The 20,000-nt window shown below is 33.3% G+C and overlaps 1 protein-coding gene across 1 annotated transcript in view; it reads left to right on the plus strand.

Annotated features, from left to right (window-relative positions):
• The window catches only part of LOC106867248 (coiled-coil domain-containing protein 39), a 798,380-nt gene that overhangs the window by 307,170 nt on the left and 471,210 nt on the right, over positions 1–20,000 (plus strand). The window contains exons 10-11 of the mRNA XM_089366422.1: positions 2,939–3,028; positions 5,696–5,860. Coding sequence (XP_089222548.1) covers positions 2,939–3,028; positions 5,696–5,860 — 255 coding nt within the window. The remainder of the gene's footprint in view (positions 1–2,938; positions 3,029–5,695; positions 5,861–20,000) is intronic.

Consider the following 20,000-nt stretch of genomic DNA (forward strand, 5'->3'; position numbering starts at 1 on the left):
GAACATAATGGCTGGGAAAGCAAACTTCAGAAACTTTAGAACACAATAGTTTATCAATAATATGTCATTACCATACATTATTTCTTAAGTGTTCCAATTAATATACAAAGCTCCAAGCATCAACAAAACACGTAGTGACTAGAATTTGTTACTGGAAGACCTTGTCCTGACTGATGTAACCCAATATCGAAAGGAATAGAAAGATTTAATAAATACTGCGACACCATTAAATTTATGATTGCATACATGGCATTTACCAGTTCCACTTCTCAAATACAAAACCAATAATCTAAAAATAATTCTTGCATTGCAGACCAAGTTTCCTTCTTCTAGTCACCATATTTAGAAAGATCGCAAAATAAAAAGAGAAAAAAACAAACTGGGGAGTCTGTAACTAAGTAATTTTTGGACAGAGGCTCCTGTTTTCTTTTACACACACACACACACTTATATATGTATCTATATATATAAAAATGAGAATGTGTGTCTATCTGTCTGTCTGTCTGTGTGTGTGTGTGTGAATCCCTAAAACTCGAGAACTACGCAACCAATTTCATTCAAATTTTACAGATGCCTTACTTAGGGTTCCAGTTGTGTTTTAGTCAAAAAAAATGTTTAACTTCTTGCAGAGTTCGAGCTCATGGCAACATAATATCTCCTCCACTATTTAAGTATTATGTGCCAAAAGTGAAACAAAAACACTCATGTCAAATACTTTCACTTTAAAAATGAAACTATTCCACTAACTAAAACAATCACATTCCGATACTGTAATGACAGATACTTTCAGAGAGAGAGAAAGAGAAAGAGAGAAAGAGAGAGAGAGATATGTATATGTATACATATGGATGTATATGTACATGTTATTCCTCTAACTGAAACAATCACATTTAGATACTTTAATGACAGATACTTTCAGAGAGAGAGAGAGATGTATATGTATATATATAGATGTATATGTATAGATATATATATATCTATAGATATAGATCTATATGCATACATGTATATGTATACATATGTGTAGATGTATATATATATAGATGTACATGTAATATGTACACATATATACATATACATACATGCATACAAATATCTATACATATATACACCCATCACACACATACACATGGACACAAACACACACATTAGTCATTTGTTTTCTTATCCAAAACTACATCAAAAGTACTGAATGGATCTTTATGAAATTTGGAAATTACATTCTATGCATAACAGCCATAACTCCCATGATAGGAAAATGAAAAATAATAATAAGGCAGAATGCTAAACTGGAAGCATATTTTAATGTAGACTTCTAACCGGCTTTCATTGCATGGCAAATTTTCAAGAAGAGGGAGAATGAAAATGTTTTTTACAAAGAAGTAAAAAATGAAAAAATAATATATAAAAAAAAATCTAGGAACAGACATAAACTTCCTGTTGAAAAAGAGTTCATAACTCCAACTACAACTAAAAAGATTTGTCTCCCCTTACACACACTTCTTGTTTTGACACCACACTTCCTGCTTGACACAAACTTTTAGCCACTTTTCTCTTTTTTTTAAACCTAACACAACTCTCAATTTTCATGCATCCTTATTTTTCCAACCATTATCTACTTGGATTACCATTGAACTTTAAAAGCTCAAAGACAATATAATGTATTGGTATATTTATTTTTTTATATATTATTTTTTTATATATTATTTTTTTCATTTTTTACTTCTTTGTTAAAAACATTTTCATTCTCCCTCTTCTTGATAATTTGTCATGCAATGAAAGCCGGTTAGAAATCTTTATTAAAGTATGCTTCCAGTTTTGCTTTCTGCCTTATTATTATTTTTCATTTTCCTATATATATATATATATATATATATATATATATATATGCTTTCCAACCACATAGTTCCAGGCTCAGTCCCGTTGCATGGCATCTTGGACAAGTGTTTTCTGTTATAATCTCAGGCCTACCAGGACCTTGTAAATGGATTTGTTAGATGGAACCAGAAAGAAGCCTGTCATATATACAACATTTCAAATGTCCTGTAACCATCCGGCCTACTTTCTCCTCAGCTCCATACAACGTTTTAATCTGCTGGGCTAACCACCAGGACTAACCAGAACTCCAGTAAACCTACGAACCCTGCTGCTGTTTTGTGTATGGATTATGAAGGCAGTAGGGACCCCAGGCACAAAAGCCTGAGCTACACTCCATATGGATTTTCTAGTAGATTCTGTATGTGCTAATAAAAGCAGCCAAGCATTCCTCAAATCCTTTTATATATATGAAAGAAAAATGATACAGTAGTATGTTACATTATGACTTCATCATATAATGTCAATGGGATGGTCAGAACTGGACCATCCTTTTTCATACTGGTTCTACTGGATCAGAAATGACCTGAGGCTGATCAATAACTTCTGACCCCATTTCTCCACTTGTTTTCTCTGAAGAATTCATCTGGGACTTTCTCAGACAGAAATAAACTTGGGTCTTTATTTATTCTCCTTCAAACTCATATTAGTCAGAAAAAAAACAAAAAAGAAAAACAAATATGACGAAAAAGTTTTAAAAAATTGTTCCAATTGTTATTTTTAATTCTATACTTTTTAATGTTTTCACTTGTTTTTATTTGAGTTTTTTTTCTTAAAAGATTCATTATTTCTTTAATTAACACTGAAATATGCACTAGTTATTTTGCTTCTCACAGACTGGAAGCTCAGCAACTTTTTTTTCTTTCATTTTCATAATTTTAATTACAAAATCAATTAAGAATAAAAAATGTATTTGAAGCTACTTCACTTTCTCCATTTTTACTTTTCTTTTCACATTTGTTTTTTTTATTCTAATCGGAATTTATTATGTCTGGAAGTCTGTATTTTTTTCAATATTAATATATTCCCAAATTACATTCCATTTCTCAATGTTCCATTGCAGAATTCTCGAGTGGCAATCCGTAACATGGAAAATAAAATATACAAACTTGACCAAGATGCTTTGAAGCAAGAAGCTCTTCTTTATACACAGGTAAATGTTTCAGTATTTTTTGCTTTATTTTCCCCACCTGGAGCAGGCATGGATGTGTGATTAAGAAGTTTACATCATGACCATGTGGTGTCAGGTTCAATCCCACTTAGTGGCACTTTTGGGAAAGTGTCTTCTATGATAGACCTGGGACGACCAATGCTTATTGAATGAATCTGGTGCTGTGCGGAAGCTCACTGTGAGTATATATATGTGTTTGTGTGTGTATGTATGTATATGCCTAGCTAGTGCCATGTAAAACGTCTTCATTCCTGTGCCATTTAAAAACAACCATGCTTGCGCCATGAAAACAAGCACCCAGTACACTCTGTAAAGTGGTTGGTATTAGGAAGGGCATCGTGTCATAAAAATCATGCCAGAACGGACAACTGGAGCCTGGTACAGCTCTCCATGGTAGAAATATATTAGATCTTTTATCTACGGGGTCAAAGCTGGTCAAGAGATAAACAGCAACACCATAGCTGTCACAAGTGCCATAACTGTTAGAGCCATTAACAGCTGTTACTGAACATACTAGAAGTAGTAACTGAATTCTGCCTCCAATCTACTTCAATCTCTGCTTAACATTCCAAAAGAAGGGAAGCAAATTTGATAATAAGGTGTTAGGAAAATGATTATGACAGAAAGTAAATGAAAGGGTAGTGATAGATAGAACAGATCTGCTCTGTGACTAAGTAACAAAAACAACAACTGAAATAAGAACCTATATGGATATAAATCAAGAAAATAGAGTAACAACTGCTCCATGCTTGATCAAATTACTTGAAATAGCAGCTTAATTTCCTTCAAATCACACTGTACCATTTTAACATTATTATGCCACCCTGTCCAAGACTGCCTCCTGTTCTGTGATGCAAACTTCCTGTATTCAGGTGATCTTAATTAAATTCCTCCATCAAAATTTCATATTAATTTACGTTCCAAACATCAGATTAATAATGACAATATTGTTTTTATTAAATTTGTCATGATTTTAAAAATCGATTGAAACAAAATCAGTGGATTTTTCAACAGAAAAATTGTAACAAAAGAATTAAACAAAGAAAGATCATATGTTAACATAGTCCTTCGTGTCCCTAAAAAAACAGGTTGGTCATGTTTGGGAAGCCTTTGATCATAAGTTTTATTGATCAAGGTTGACTTAGGGCTAAAGCACAATGTAAAAGAAACACATTCTATATAAAATCTTCTTACATCCTTCATCTATTTTAGTTCAGAGTTGTTACATTTTTAATCATCAAAGCCAAGAAAGTAATTTTTCTTCTTAAGAAAGACGAACATCGAGAGAAACGGATGTGAGACTTTGATTAGGCAAAAGTAAAGCTGCATCTTGTGTATTCATCCTTATTGTAGCCTAATCTCAAAATAAAATTGCTGTAAAACTATTATTGACTGTTAACGTTAGATAATGGCATGAATAATACCTTTTGTGGATTCTGTGACTTGATAGCAGCCTTTTTGGTAAATGGAATTATTCAAAGATAAAGGCATTGGACTGAAGTCATCTCATTTTCATTATCCTCATTTTTGAAATCCCTTGCTTGCATTGTGGTACAGATTAAAGGGTTTAAACTACACCTGAAGCTTTCTTTGCATTTTGGTTTAGATCCTCAGAATAGGATCCATTTCTTCACAAATATTCCTTAGCCTTCTTTTCTGGCAATGATTCATTGTATTCAATCTTCTGAGGTAAGCTGCTTGTGGATATTTGGCCAGGTAAAAATAACAGCCAAAATTTCTTCAAATCTTATCATCTTGAAAAAAGGGCATCTTTCTTGAAATATAAGATCATTAAAAACCTTAAAGAATTATTAATTGGACAATGCAGTCATATATATATGATGAAGGCCTCATGATCACAACAGAAACATCTTTTCGTTCAGTTATTCCTGATTAAGCTTGTCTTGCAGCTGAACAATGACAATAATGAGAACTTGGTAAATTTTACTATATATACTGACAAAAAAAAGAGGGACATTTTGTTTATTTTCCTCAAAAGAAACAAGGTGACTCCCCTGTCAACTACAGACAGGTCAAACATATTTATGACTTCTCATATATACTGTGGCTATCGTTGTTATGGGTAGTAATATTGTTTGCAGTGTTGTTATTGTTGTTCTCATTTACCATCACATCAGCCCATTTTATTAGACCCAGGACCATAAGAATTGCAGCAGTGATTGTCCCCTATGCATACATACATACATGCATATATATATATATATATATATATATATAGTACTATTATATATATAGTATTATTTAGTTGAATGGCTTCCCTTTGATCATTATTTATTTTCTTAGTGATGTTTTCAATAGAATTTGGATTAATCCTCTTATGATAACTCTGAAATTAAATTATAAAAGATAATCCCACAAATTCTATAACATGTTAAGAATACTTTGTGGACATTATTATTTTGTATGATGCAACCAAGAGTCAAATTTGGCCACATGAAATCAATTAAAAATCTGATATAGTTTAATATGAAGGGCAAGATTTTCAATATCCTCAAGAAGCATTATTTTTCCTTTCCTTTTCAAGAAATGTTTTTACATTATTACAGAATGAGAAAACAATTTTGTTAAACCCCTTACCATTTATTAAACTATAATTGCAATATATGGTTTGTTTTCATTTCTTTGCAGGATTTAGCTATTGATAGCTTGAACAAAAGGATTGCCAGCATGGAGGGGGAGGTTGATTTGGATGATCTTAATCAAAAGAAAGCTGATATCAAATCTCTTACTGAAACACTCGAAGAAAAAAAGGCAACTCATAGAATGCTGGAAAGCCAACTAAATAGATTAAAGGTTTGTTCACTGATTATATTCTCAGGTGTATTTCTTTATGATGGACAGGCACGACTGTACCTACGAAGCTTACTTTCTGACTGTGGTTTTGAGCTCAATCCCACTGCACAGCAACTTGGACATATATCTTCTACATTTCCACTATTGTCCCGGACCAACCAAAACCTTGTGAGTGAGTTTGGAAAATGGAAACTTAAAAAATCTCATCGTTTATCTATCTGTCTGTATCCGTGTGTTTGTCTGTCTGTCTCTCTTTCTATATATATATGTATATATAGAGATATAGATATACATACATACATACATGTGTGTGTGTGTGTGTACATATATATAATATATGTGTGTGTGTGATGTTCTTGCCTTGACTTCATGTGGTCTTTCTAAAGAAGCATCAGCATCATATATGCAATGCTATTCATTTCCTGTCTTCCATGAAAAACATGCCCACCCACAGGGAAATATTACTTTGATGATGATGATGTAGGAAACAAGTAAAGAGGGAGTGCATATGACCATAGAATATCTGCCTCAGCAACTTATGTCTGACCCATGCAAGCATTGAAATGTGGATGTTAAAATGATGACAATCAGAGGCATTTATTCCAGATGTGCTAGGAGTGTGCTACAAACCCATCAAAAATGGCAAATTCATTATAAATAATAACCTTACTCATTAATTTAATCACAAATCTTAATGGAAAACTTCTGTTATACATCTGCTTGAAATTTGGTGGCAGTGGGGCAGCATACCCCATACAACAGCCATCATATGCCCCTTATGACGATGATGGTTGTGCTGGTCTTAGTGTTTTACATTTTACTATGTTTCTATTTTACCATTTTATGACTTTGCAATGTGTAACACTGGTGAAGTGTTTGACAATGAAGACATGTCAAAATTGTCAGGAAAGGGGTAAGTGAGGTGGAAGGAATCATATCTGATTTCTTGTTAAAGTAAAAACCAGGGCCTGACAATAGTGAATTATCAATAAGCACAGGGACCTCATTAGATTGTTTACAGTATCATAGACAGAACTGAAAAGGGCAAAGGGTCATGTTATGATGTTAAACTAGGTTAATTATTGCCTCTGCTACCCAATAAGAAATTCATATGGTTTCCCTGCAAAGTTTACATCCTTCAAATTTCATTTGGAGTGAATTGAAGTGGGACTAAAATCTCAATTGAACAAAGTTTTCAGGTAGTGAGTTCAAATACAGGAGGGTAAAGAAAATTACTCAATAATGTGGCCACATCTGCAACCAGAAGAATAACCACTTGTACAATTTAAAAATTAATTTCTTTTGTAAAGTTTAATATGCTTCCTGTTGTAGTATTTAAATAACAAATCTTATAAGTGTTTACATCAGTAAGAGATATAGTGTCTGAGAGGTTAATGTGTTGCACTTCTGACAAAGTGGACATAAGTTCAAAACTCAGAGCTGCCTGACAACCCTGTCCCTAAGTAATACAATAGGCCCACACTAAGGGCTTCAGATTTACTTTTATTTAGCTTAATCAAAGAGAAAAGTAATATCCCTATAGCCTATTTCCAAGGGATTCCAAAACAGAAAGAGAGCAAGTAAAACTCAAACTAGAGACATGACCATTAATTCTTGTGAAAGGAACATCCAGGTGCCAGATGCTGCTGTTGAAAAGGGTGATGGTTTAAGTCTGCTATCCAAGAACACCAGTTTTAAGGGTTAACAGTAGGATGTTTTTCATTTGTAAGTATAAAGAAAAGTACATAAGCAACAAAGAAGCCAAAAGTGTGGTTGCTGGGCCCAACAAAAGGTGCCAAGTTATACTCTTTCACTTCATATACTACAGACTTTAAAATCAAAGCATTTGATAAAGAAAAAAAATTTAAAAAACAGCTGTGGAAAGTGGGTTGCTTAAGCTATAACGAGAATTACAATTGGGGCAGCAAGTGGAAAAAGATGTAAAATTAATCCAACCTTTGGAAGCATGGTAAAATGAAAATAAATGAGATAAAGGTAAAAGTGAATTAATTGCCAATTCAATTTGTAAAACAAGTTAATATGGAGAAGGCGAAAGAAAAGACCAAAAAGGAAATATTAAATCATTGCATCACATGATATTGATACTACTACTGCTGCAGCCACCACCACTTCTACCACCACCACCACCATCACTACTACTACTATAATTATTATCTTCAGCTAATTTTCTTAACAGCAATATCTAATTAATAGACGGGTCATCACTTTAGTGGTGGTTATTACGTATTAAAATTAAAATAAGGCAAATTCAATGACAGCTTGTTGTTCAGATAATAAAGTCTTAATGAAGATATTTTTTTTTCTTTTGCAAAACTTAATCTTAGAAATGATTGGCAAAAATAATTTAGCTGTCTAATAGAAAATTTAAGAATTTGGATGGATGATTTATGATTTCAAGTTTAAGATACGCTTTAAATATATTAATTTAAGTTATGTAACTCATTATCATTATTATTATCATTAAAAAAGGTTGCGAGCTGGCAGAATCATTAGCACACCGGGCAAAATGTGTAGCAGTATTTCACCTGTCACTAGATTCTGAGTTCAAATTCTGCCGAGGTCGACTTTGCCTTTCATCCTTTTGGAGGTTGAAAAGTTAAGTACCAGTGAAACACTGGGATTGATGTTATCAACTAGTCCTTTCCTCCAAAATTTCAGGCCTTGTGCCTTTAATAGAAAGGATTATTATTATTATTATTATTATTATTATTATTATTATTATTATCTCGTGCGGGTGACACGTAAAAGCACCCACTACACTCTCTGAGTGGTTGGCGTTAGGAAGGGCATCCAGTTGTAGAAACTCTGCCAAATTAGATTGGAGCCTGGTGTTGCCATCCAGTTTCACCAGTCCTCAGTCAAATCATCCAACCCATGCTAGCATGGAAAGCGGACGTTAAACGATGATGATGATGGTGATGATTATTATTATCATTATAAAGGAAATTTCTTTCAATATTGTTTCCATTTCTTGCTAAGTGTCTTCCTGACCCCTAGGACAAAAAAGACCTCACTGTATACATTGGTGGGGCATTAAACTAAACACACTAGATTGTTCATTTACAAGTTATGTGAAAGAAGAAAAAAGAAAACAGAGAAAAAGAAAGAAAAAGGAAACTTTACTGGGGTGGCAATCATTCTCAGAGTGACAATGCCCTTCTCAATATCTGTGAAATAGCAGTTAAAACAATTTTTTACACTTCTTGCGGAGAAGGTAAGCAAGGGATCATTCTCACATAATCTTATCATTATTATCATTGTTTTTATTTTTAAGAGTGGTAGGCTAATACAATCATTAGAGAATTGGAAAAAAAAAATTGTGGTGTTTGTTCCACACATTCTTAGTTCAAATGCTTTTCAGGGTTGATAAAATAAGTACCAGTTACACACTGGAGGTCGATGTAATCGACTCAACTCCTACCCTCAAAATTGCTGCCCTTGTGGCATAATTTGAAACTATTATTATTATTATTATGAAGCTAGCAGAATTGTTAGCATGCCAGGCAAAATGTTTCGCATCATTTCATCCATCGCGCCATTCTGAGTTCAAATTCCACCAAGGTCTACTTTGCATTTCAGCCTTTCAGAGTCGATAAATTAAGTACCAGTGAAACACTGGGGTCGAGGTAATTGACTAGTCCCTCCCTCAAAATTTCAGGACTTGTACCTTTAGTAGAGGGGATTATTATTATTGTTATTGTTATTATTATTATTATTATTATTATTATTATTATTATTATCATCATCAAATATTTATATTACAGACAGAATCGACGAAGACCACATATTTTAGTGATTAGGCATAGACCAGTGAATCAAGACCAATCAATAATTTCATATATTGATATATTTTGCAATCATAATTCTAATTATTAAAATTATTAAATAATTAATATAAAAAATTACTAATTATTCAATCAATAATTTTAATTACTAAATGTTACAATTTGAAAATGTGTTTTTGTCATGAAAATTTCATTCAAAAAAAGGCAAATTTAAATTTCTCTTAGTTGTTAAGTTATCTTTGTAGCAGGAGACTGAATATTAAAGACAATCCAGCCTTGACCACACCACAATTTTATCTCACATAATTCACTAATATTAAATAATTCATTCTTCACTGGCAGTAGGGTGTTATTTAGCTGTTATTTCTTATTAGTCAATCAGCTGCTCTAGTCTTGTGTGTCTGGAAAAAAAAGGGTTGGAGGTAGATTTTCTATGATCAGATTCCCTTCCTGTCATCAGCCTTCACCTGTCACCAATCAAGACAGGAAATGATCAGAATTGTTGGAACGATGTTGATATTCATTCACAATTGTCACGTGATGTCAAGGTTACACAGAAGCGCACATACACATACATTTACATGTATAGACACACACACACACACACACACACACACACACACACACAATCACACACAATCAGCTTCTTTCAGTTTCTCTCTCCCAAATCCACTTACAAGGCCTTATAGTTGGTTTGGGTCTGTAATAGAAGACCCTTGCACAGTGCTGCCAAGTAGGACTGAACCCAACATGTCATAGTTGGAAAGCAAGCTTCTTAGCTACTCAGCCATGCTTAGTAAATGAAAAATGATTTTAGAAAGACAAAAATGTAAAAAGAAAAAAAGAGAAAAAATTTAAATAATGTATGTGAGTATTTTCTTGAAGATATGAGAAATTTAATCTGATTTGTCTTTTATTTTATGTGAAGCAAATGATTTGTAATCCTCAGATGGAAATTGTCTGGCTTCTAAATGGCATCACTGATTTGCTGTCAGTTGAAGTTTATTGGTAAAGAGGAATTCATGTTAGTACCAGTTTTGAATTGTACAAAATATGGTTTAGCATGCCGTTGTTGTGGATTTGTAGACAACGAATTTGCCAATAAAATGTACTTTGCATGCATCGAATAAGTATTGAATTTTGCTGAAGATTGGAAAATGTACTTGTTGAAGAAAATGTGTCACATTTGAAGTGGTCAGAAAATGGCATTTTCTCTTTACGTTATGGATTTTCCCCTTGCTGCATTTTAATAATGGAATTACAGCAGCTTATTTTGCCTTCATAAAGAATAAATATGATTTCTGGACTGAAACAGTTGCTCCAAGGCTGAAAGCATCAAGTAAAAAGAATTTGTGTCACCAGCAGCAATTCTATTCTACTTTTATCTTTTAGGAAATATGTCATCACTAGGACTGCACACAGCAAACACTGCTGCTAAAAGTTGTTGTTGTAACACATAAGCTTTCTCTCACTCTCACTCTCTCACTCTCTCTTCTCTCATTTGTATTTTCCTTCTTAAGATCTTCATCTTTCTTTCTTTTTTGTGTGTGAGCATGTGCGCATATAAGCTTCTGCATATGACGATACATACATATATACACACACATACATAGATACATGCATGTATGTATGTATCTATGTATATAAATTTGTATATTATATATATATATATATATATATATATGTATATATATAGGGTCGTTGCCAGTGCCCCTGGACTGGCTTGCGGGTGACAGCGAGATCGTTGCTGGTGCCCCTGGGCCGGCTTGCGGGTGACAGCGAGATCGTTGCCGGTGCCCCTGGGCCGGCTTGCGGGTGACACATGAGGGTTTTCGAGCGAGGTCGTTGCCGGTGTCACCAGACTGGCTCATGTGCGGGCGACACATGAAATCTTTCGAGCGGGATCGTTGCCAATGCCCCTGGACTGGCTCATGTGCAGGCGACACATGAAATCTTTCGAGCGGGATCGTTGCCAGTGCCCCTGGACTGGCTCATGTGCGGGCGACACATGAATCTTTCGAGCGGGATCGTTGCCAGTGCTCCTGGACTGGCTCATGTGCAGGCGACACATGATATCTTTCGAGCGAGCTCGTTGCCGGTGCCCCTGGACTGACTCTTGTGTGGGTGACACATGAAATGTTTGAGTGGTTTCGTTGCCAGTGCCCCTGGACTGGCTCATGTGCGGGTGACACATGAAATCCTTCGAGCGAGATCGTTGCCAGTGACCCTGGCCTGGCTTTTGTGTGGGTGGCACATAAAAGACACCATTTCGAGCGTGGCCGTTTTCGTGCGGGTGACACGTAAAAGCACCCACTACACTCTCTGAGTGGTTGGCGTTAGGAAGGGCATCCAGCTGTAGAAACTCTGCCAAATTAGATTGGAGCCTGGCGTTGCCATCCGGTTTCACCAGTCCTCAGTCAAATCGTCCAACCCATGCTAGCATGGAAGGCGGATGTTAAACAATGATGATGATGATGATATATATATATGTACATTATATAGATGGATATGTGCACATACATATACAAGTACACATACATACAGCAACAATATAAATATATCCAGCAGTATACTGGATAGATACTATCCCTTAGTGGGTTGTACCCCCAACCCCTAACTCTCTCATGTTTTATATATATATATATATATATATATATATATATATATATATATATATATATATATATATATATATATATATATATATACAATACAGGCTTCTTTCAGTTTCCGCCTATCAAATTCACTCACAAGGTTTTGGTCGGCCCAAGGCTATAGTCGAAGACACCTGCCGAAGGTGTCATGAAGTGGGATTGAACCTAAAAACATGTGGTAGGTAAGCAAGCTAGTTACCTCACAGTCACACCTGTGCCTATATATATATATATATATATATATATATATATATATATATATATATATATATATATATATATATATATATATAGGCACAGGTGTGACTGTGAGGTAACTAGCTTTATATATATATATATATATATATATATATATATATAACTAGCTATATATATATATATATATATATATATACATAAACATACATTCATAGCTTTCCATCTGTAAAATGCAACAAAGTGCAGTGTTGCTAAGAACCACACACACACATGCACACACACACACACACACACGCAAGAAACCATGAAGTGATACAAGAGAAACAAAGGAATTGTAGTCAATGACATAGCACTCACCACCAGGATTGTTGTCAGTGTCATAGTACTTATCACTAAGATTGTAATGAATGACATAGAGCTAACCACTAGAAAATTAGTGATGCAATTAATTTATACTCAATTATTGATTCGTTGATCTCATTAGATATAACTGTCTCGACAATAATTAATGTTCATTTATTTAATCCAATTAAATCGGATGACTTCATTCTTTTCCTTTTCCTCCAAGACACTGTTATCGTTTTAGCCAAGTCCATAGAAATTGTTTTGTATTGGAACTGATGAGGCTCTGTTTTAAAATATCATAAAACTAATCAGTTTGATAAACAACTTTTGCTTTTTAAAATATTTCTAATAACATTTTATTATTCATTATTCCAGAAACCCTCTCTTTTACTTGTTTCAGTGATTTGACTGTGGCCATGCTGGAGCACCGCCTTTTAGTCGAGCAAATCGACCCCAGGACTTATTCTTTGTAAGCCTAGTACTTATTCTATCGGTCTCTTTTGCCGAATCACTAAGTTACGGGGACATAAACACACCAGCATTGGTTGTCAAGCGATGTTGGGGGGACAAACACAGGCACAAACACACACACACACACACACACACACACACACACATATATATATATATACACATATACAATATATACGACGGGCTTCTTTCAGTTTCCGTCTACCAAATCCACTCACAAGGCTTTGGTCAGCCCGAGGCTATAGTAGAAGACACTTGCCCAAGGTGCCACGCAGTGGGACTGAACCCGGAACCATGTGGTTGGTAAGCAAGCTACTTACCACACAGCCACTCCTGCGCCTCTGTTTATTTATTTATTTAATATCATTATTATCATCATTTTATTGTGGTTATAATTATCGTTATGATTGTTAATGTTATTTTATGTGGGTTTTTCTCTTTTTGGTAAATGAAATTTCAGAAAAATCTTCCTTTCAAATGTGGAGTTTTTTTTTTTTTCCTTCAGTTACACTTTTCTCATTTAAAAAAAAAAATCTCTAAGTCTTTTATATTTTCTCTCCTCATTCTGTAATTAGTTGATGGGGTATTAATTAACCAAGTGTAGATGCAAATGTTGGAAAATAATATTGGAATATTACAATAATCGAAATTCAACTGAGGCTAAATTATAGCGTGGCTTCATCATCGCCATCATCACTACTGCCACCACCATTACCACCATCATCATCACCATCACCATCATCATTACTATCATCATCATCATTACTATAATCATCATCATCATCATCATCATAATTTAATGTCTGCTTTCTATGCTGGCATGGGATATGCAGTTTAACTGGAACTGCCTCGTCATCATCATCAATGTTATCATCCTCATCATCATCCTCTTCCTCCTCCTCGTCATCATAATCATCGTCGTCATCATCACTAATTGTCCATGCTCCATGCTGCCATCTGATTGATGGCTTAACAGTATCTAACAGACCTAAGGTCTACATGAGCTCCACTGTCCACTTTAGCATGGTTTCGATGGCCTGCTGCCCTTTTCAATGTCACCAGCTCTTGTGGGGCCACCATGCAACTTGCAAAACTACAAACCCCAAGAGAGGTAGCTTTATATCAAAAGATAAGGGGTTGAAGCATGAGAAAAGGGGCCAGGGCAGAACAGGTTGCTTGCTATAGAAGGGCCACATGACTACTCACATTTCATATGAGAGGGAAGTGGGGGGGGTGTTTTGGGAGGAATGGCAAAGGAGAGATAAAAAGCATTGGTAATGAGATGTCTGTGTGAAACCTGAAGGTATGAGATGAGTAGAAATGAATGAGGGTGGGGTGGGGTTGTGGAAGAACCAGGAGAGTGGGTGGGCAGAGGTTTCATGAATGTTAGAGGACAGAGTAAAAGATGGGGAAGAATAGGGGTCAGTTGGTGAATATGATGAATGAAAAGGACAAGTATTGAGAGGAGAATAGTAATTGTTCCAAATCACCAGTTTCAACCATTTTGGCACCTTGAGCCAATAGGCCTCTTTTGTTGAAGCTATTTAAACTCGCAAATTCCATTCTAAAAAATTTCTTTCCAAAATGGTCAAGAGATGCTTCCTAATTCATTTTGAATTAAACAAAACAAGTCATTAAAACAAAATATCAACAAAAAAAAAAAAAGAAACAAAAGTGTATTAGATACTCTCTTTCTTTAATTAATGTATTTAAATGTTCTGATAAATTTAGGAGTTTATTCAAATCACTCAGAGAAACATGCATACTGATAATTTAAATTAATTTATCAAATTTCTTTCATAAATAGTTTCATAGCCACTTCCTCATATTTTCTTCATATTGTCATCTACACATTACTACATTAACCTAAATTGTTTGGAATTAGATTACAAAATGATGACATTTTCAAAATAAAACCAAAATGCATAAATCATATTTTGATGTGTGTGTGAGTGTGTCAGTATGCATGTGTGTGTTTATACGTGTATATCATTGTTTTAAAACAATTAAAAGATATATATATCTATATATGTGTGTATGTATGTATATATATATATATATATATATATATATATATATACCGGAGCTATATGTCCAATGAATGGGAACGTGAAGCTCCAAGTAACATGATAAACATAAACCTAACTAATGAGATCAGAATATACTGAAGCATGCCTAGAGTTGTCCCCCATTGTTGCCCCCGCCAAAAAAAGAATGAAGGTAATATTCGTAGTCATTGATCAATATTGATTTCTTTAGGTAACTTCATAATTGTGTATCTTTTAAGTTTTAATGAATTGCATGTGCAGCAAACATGTTGAAACCTCATCAACTATTAGTTAAAAATCAGTCGACATCTAGATTAAATAATTTGATGGTGTTAATTTGAAAATTGGATTCTGTAATAGAAAGTAATCTAAACCAATTAACAGTGTATGTACAGCTACAAATTAACTCAATATAAACAGGTGTGTAGAGTGTGACATATATATTTCCAATAAACTACGATGTCTTTGCTAATCATTTAATTTCCAAATATCTCAAGATAAACGTAAATTTGTGATTACATATTTGTTCTATCATAATTTGATTGTTATGATTGATAAGGTCATCAATAGCTGACTGGACTAAGTCTTTCCCTCTTACTGCTCCTGTCATTTTAATACACTTAGTGCTCAATAGCCGAGTACACCTAGTCATAGTGAAGTACCACTTGCTGGTGCGAAGTGACTTATACTTCACAATCTCATAGTTCTAGGTTCAGTCCCACTGCATGGAAACGTGGGCTAGTGTCTTCTACTGTAGCCCTAGGTTGACCAATGCTTTGTGAATGGATTTGGTAGACGGTGACTATGTATGTATTTATGTATGTATGTGTATATATATATATATATATATATATATATATATAGATATATATATATATATATATATATATATATACACCTTGGAAGGATTTGAACCCAGAACATAAGGGCAGAAAAAATGCCACAAAGCGTTCTTCCCAGTGTGCTAACAATTCTGCTGGCTTAACCCCACCCGGAACATAACTAATGATAATTCACCATTGGCAATCACATCTTTTGATTTTGTTCCCATTAAGCAAAAACAAAACCATTATTCTTTTAAAAATTAGAAAGTACAATTTGAGGGAAATTTTAGCTGCTATTTCTAATGGTCAAATAACAATAACCAGTAGATGTTCTGTAGTCATGCAGATTGAATGGAGAAAATAGTAATCATTCCACTGTTGATATTTAAGCCTGTTTATTATTTTAATAAACAATTATTTTTGCTAATTAAGAGTAATTCAGTTTCTGATCTCTTGACATTTTTCAGTGTAAGATTTTAAATAATTAAATTGGGAAAAAAATAAAAACAGATAAATGTGTAAGATTATATTCTGAATTCATTTACATTGCAATCATTATTGGAATCAAGTTTTATAATATTTCAAACATTTAAAATTCAAATATACAAGATCTGTCCAAAGAAAAGCCAACCTTTCTATATATATATATATATGAGTGTGTATGTATGTGTGTGTGTATATATATATATATATATATATATATATATATATATATATATATATATATATATATATATACGCCTTTTGCTTTCCCTCTCTTTTTTCTTTTATAATGTCTGTTTCCTGTGCTAGCATGGGTTGAATGGTTTGATAGGAAGTGAAAAGTCAGAAGACTACGTGCTTTGGCTTGGTTTCTATGGCTGGATGCCCTTCCTTATACAAACCACGTTACAGAGTGCAGACTGGGTGTCTTTTACATGGCTCCCAACAGCAATGAAGTCACCAAATAATTTTCAGGATCCATTAAACTGAAGAAGGAGTAGCATTGAGGATTTGGCATCGTGGTTCTGTCAAGAAAAGGGTTTAGTCCTACAAGAACTTCCAGCTTTATCAACAGTACAAAAGTGGGCAGATGAATTGAGGAGGAAAAAGAAGAATCTTAATGATGACCCAACAGCTGGACGTCCAGCAACTTCCACCATCAAGGAAAACATGTTCACCATGTACTTAGGGATGGCAGAACACATGATCAAGAGCATGCCAGGATGATATAAGACAGGGAAATTTGACATTGTTTGAGTTTGATCCAGCTGGATACATTTCATATACACGTTCATACATCTTTCACTTTCTCCGCTCTTTCATTTTAAACAAAAGTAACAGGTGATTTTCAGGATAAAAATTGTTAAAAAAAAAAAGCTTTTACTCATGTAAATTGATTACCATTGTTTGGATAGTTCCAATTAAATAAATCCAGAAATTAAATTAAATATATATACAAGCATAAGTACTGTGAATTCCCGTTTTACAAACTGGCAAACAATTCCCTGAATACTTTACCAGGCAACGCTGGGTAGTAAGTCTAGTATCATATATCATTTATCTACCTATCTATGCATATATCATTTATCTACCTATCTATGCATATATCATTTATCTACCTATCTATGCATATATCATTTATCTACCTATCTATGCATATATCATTTATCTACCTATCTATGCATATATCATTTATCTACCTATCTATGCATATATCATTTATCTACTTATCTATGCATATATCATTTATCTACCTATCTATGCATATATCATTTATCTACCTGTCTATGCATATATCATTTATCTACCTGTCTATGCATACATCATTTATCTACCTATCTATGCATACATCATTTATCTACCTATCTATGCATATATCATTTATCTACCTATCTATGCATATATCATTTATCTACCTATCTATGCATATATCATTTATCTACCTATCTATGCATAAATCATTTATCTACCTATCTATGCATATATCATTTATCTACCTATCTATGCATACATCATTTATCTACCTATCTATGCATATATCATTTATCTACCTATCTATGCATATGTCATTTATCTACCTATCTATGCATATATCATTTATCTACCTATCTATGCATACATCATTTATCTACCGATCTATGCATACATCATTTATCTACCTATCTATGCATATATCATTTATCTACCTATCTATGCATATATCATTTATCTACCTATCTATGCATATATCATTTATCTACCTATCTATGCATATATCATTTATCTACCTATCTATGCATATATCATTTATCTACCTATCTATGCATATATCATTTATCTACCTATCGATGCATATCTCATTTATCTACCTATCTATGCATATATCATTTATCTACCTATCTATGCATATATCATTTATCTACCTATCTATGCATATATCATTTATCTACCTATCTATGCATATATCATTTATCTACCTATCTATGCATATATCATTTATCTACCTATCTATGCATATATCATTTATCTACCTATCTATGCATATATCATTTATCTACCTATCTATGCATATATCATTTATCTACCTATCTATGCATATCTCATTTATCTACCTATCTATGCATATATCATTTATCTACCTATCTATGCATATTTCATTTATCTACCTATCTATGCATATCTCATTTATCTACCTATCTATGCATATATCATTTATCTACCTATCTATGCATAAATCATTTATCTACCTATCTATGCATACATCATTTATCTACCTATCTATGCATATATCATTTATCTACCTATCTATGCATATATCATTTATCTACCTATCTATGCATATATCATTTATCTACCTATCTATGCATACATCATTTATCTACCTATCTATGCATATATCATTTATCTACCTATCTATGCATACATCATTTATCTACCTATCTATGCATACATCATTTATCTACCTATCTATGCATATATCATTTATCTACCTATCTATGCATATATCATTTATCTACCTATCTATGCATATATCATTTATCTACCTATCTATGCATATATCATTTATCTACCTATCTATGGATATATCATTTATCTACCTATCTATGCATATATCATTTATCTACCTGTCTATGCATATATCATTTATCTACCTATCTATGAATATATCATTTATCTACCTATCTATGCATATATCATTTATCTACCTATCTATGCATATATCATTTATCTACCTATCTATGCATATATCATTTATCTACCTATCTATGCATATATCATTTATCTACCTATCTATGCATATATCATTTATCTACCTATCTATGCATATATCATTTATCTACCTATCTATGCATATATCATTTATCTACCTATCTATGCATATATCATTTATCTACCTATCTATGCATATATCATTTATCTACCTATCTATGCATATATCATTTATCTACCTATCTATGCATATATCATTTATCTACCTATCTATGCATATATCATTTATCTACCTGTCTATGCATATATCATTTATCTACCTGTCTATGCATATATCATTTATCTACCTGTCTATGCATATATCATTTATCTACCTATCTATGCATATATCATTTATCTACCTATCTATGCATATATCATTTATCTACCTATCTATGCATATATCATTTATCTACCTATCTATGCATATATCATTTATCTACCTATCTATGCATATATCATTTATCTACCTATCTATGCATATATCATTTATCTACTTATCTATGCATATATCATTTATCTACCTATCTATGCATATATCATTTATCTACCTATCTATGCATATATCATTTATCTACTTATCT

This window comes from Octopus bimaculoides, chromosome 19 (assembly GCF_046866305.1).
Source record: "Octopus bimaculoides isolate indiv1 chromosome 19, ASM4686630v1, whole genome shotgun sequence".
Lineage (NCBI taxonomy): Eukaryota > Metazoa > Mollusca > Cephalopoda > Octopoda > Octopodidae > Octopus > Octopus bimaculoides.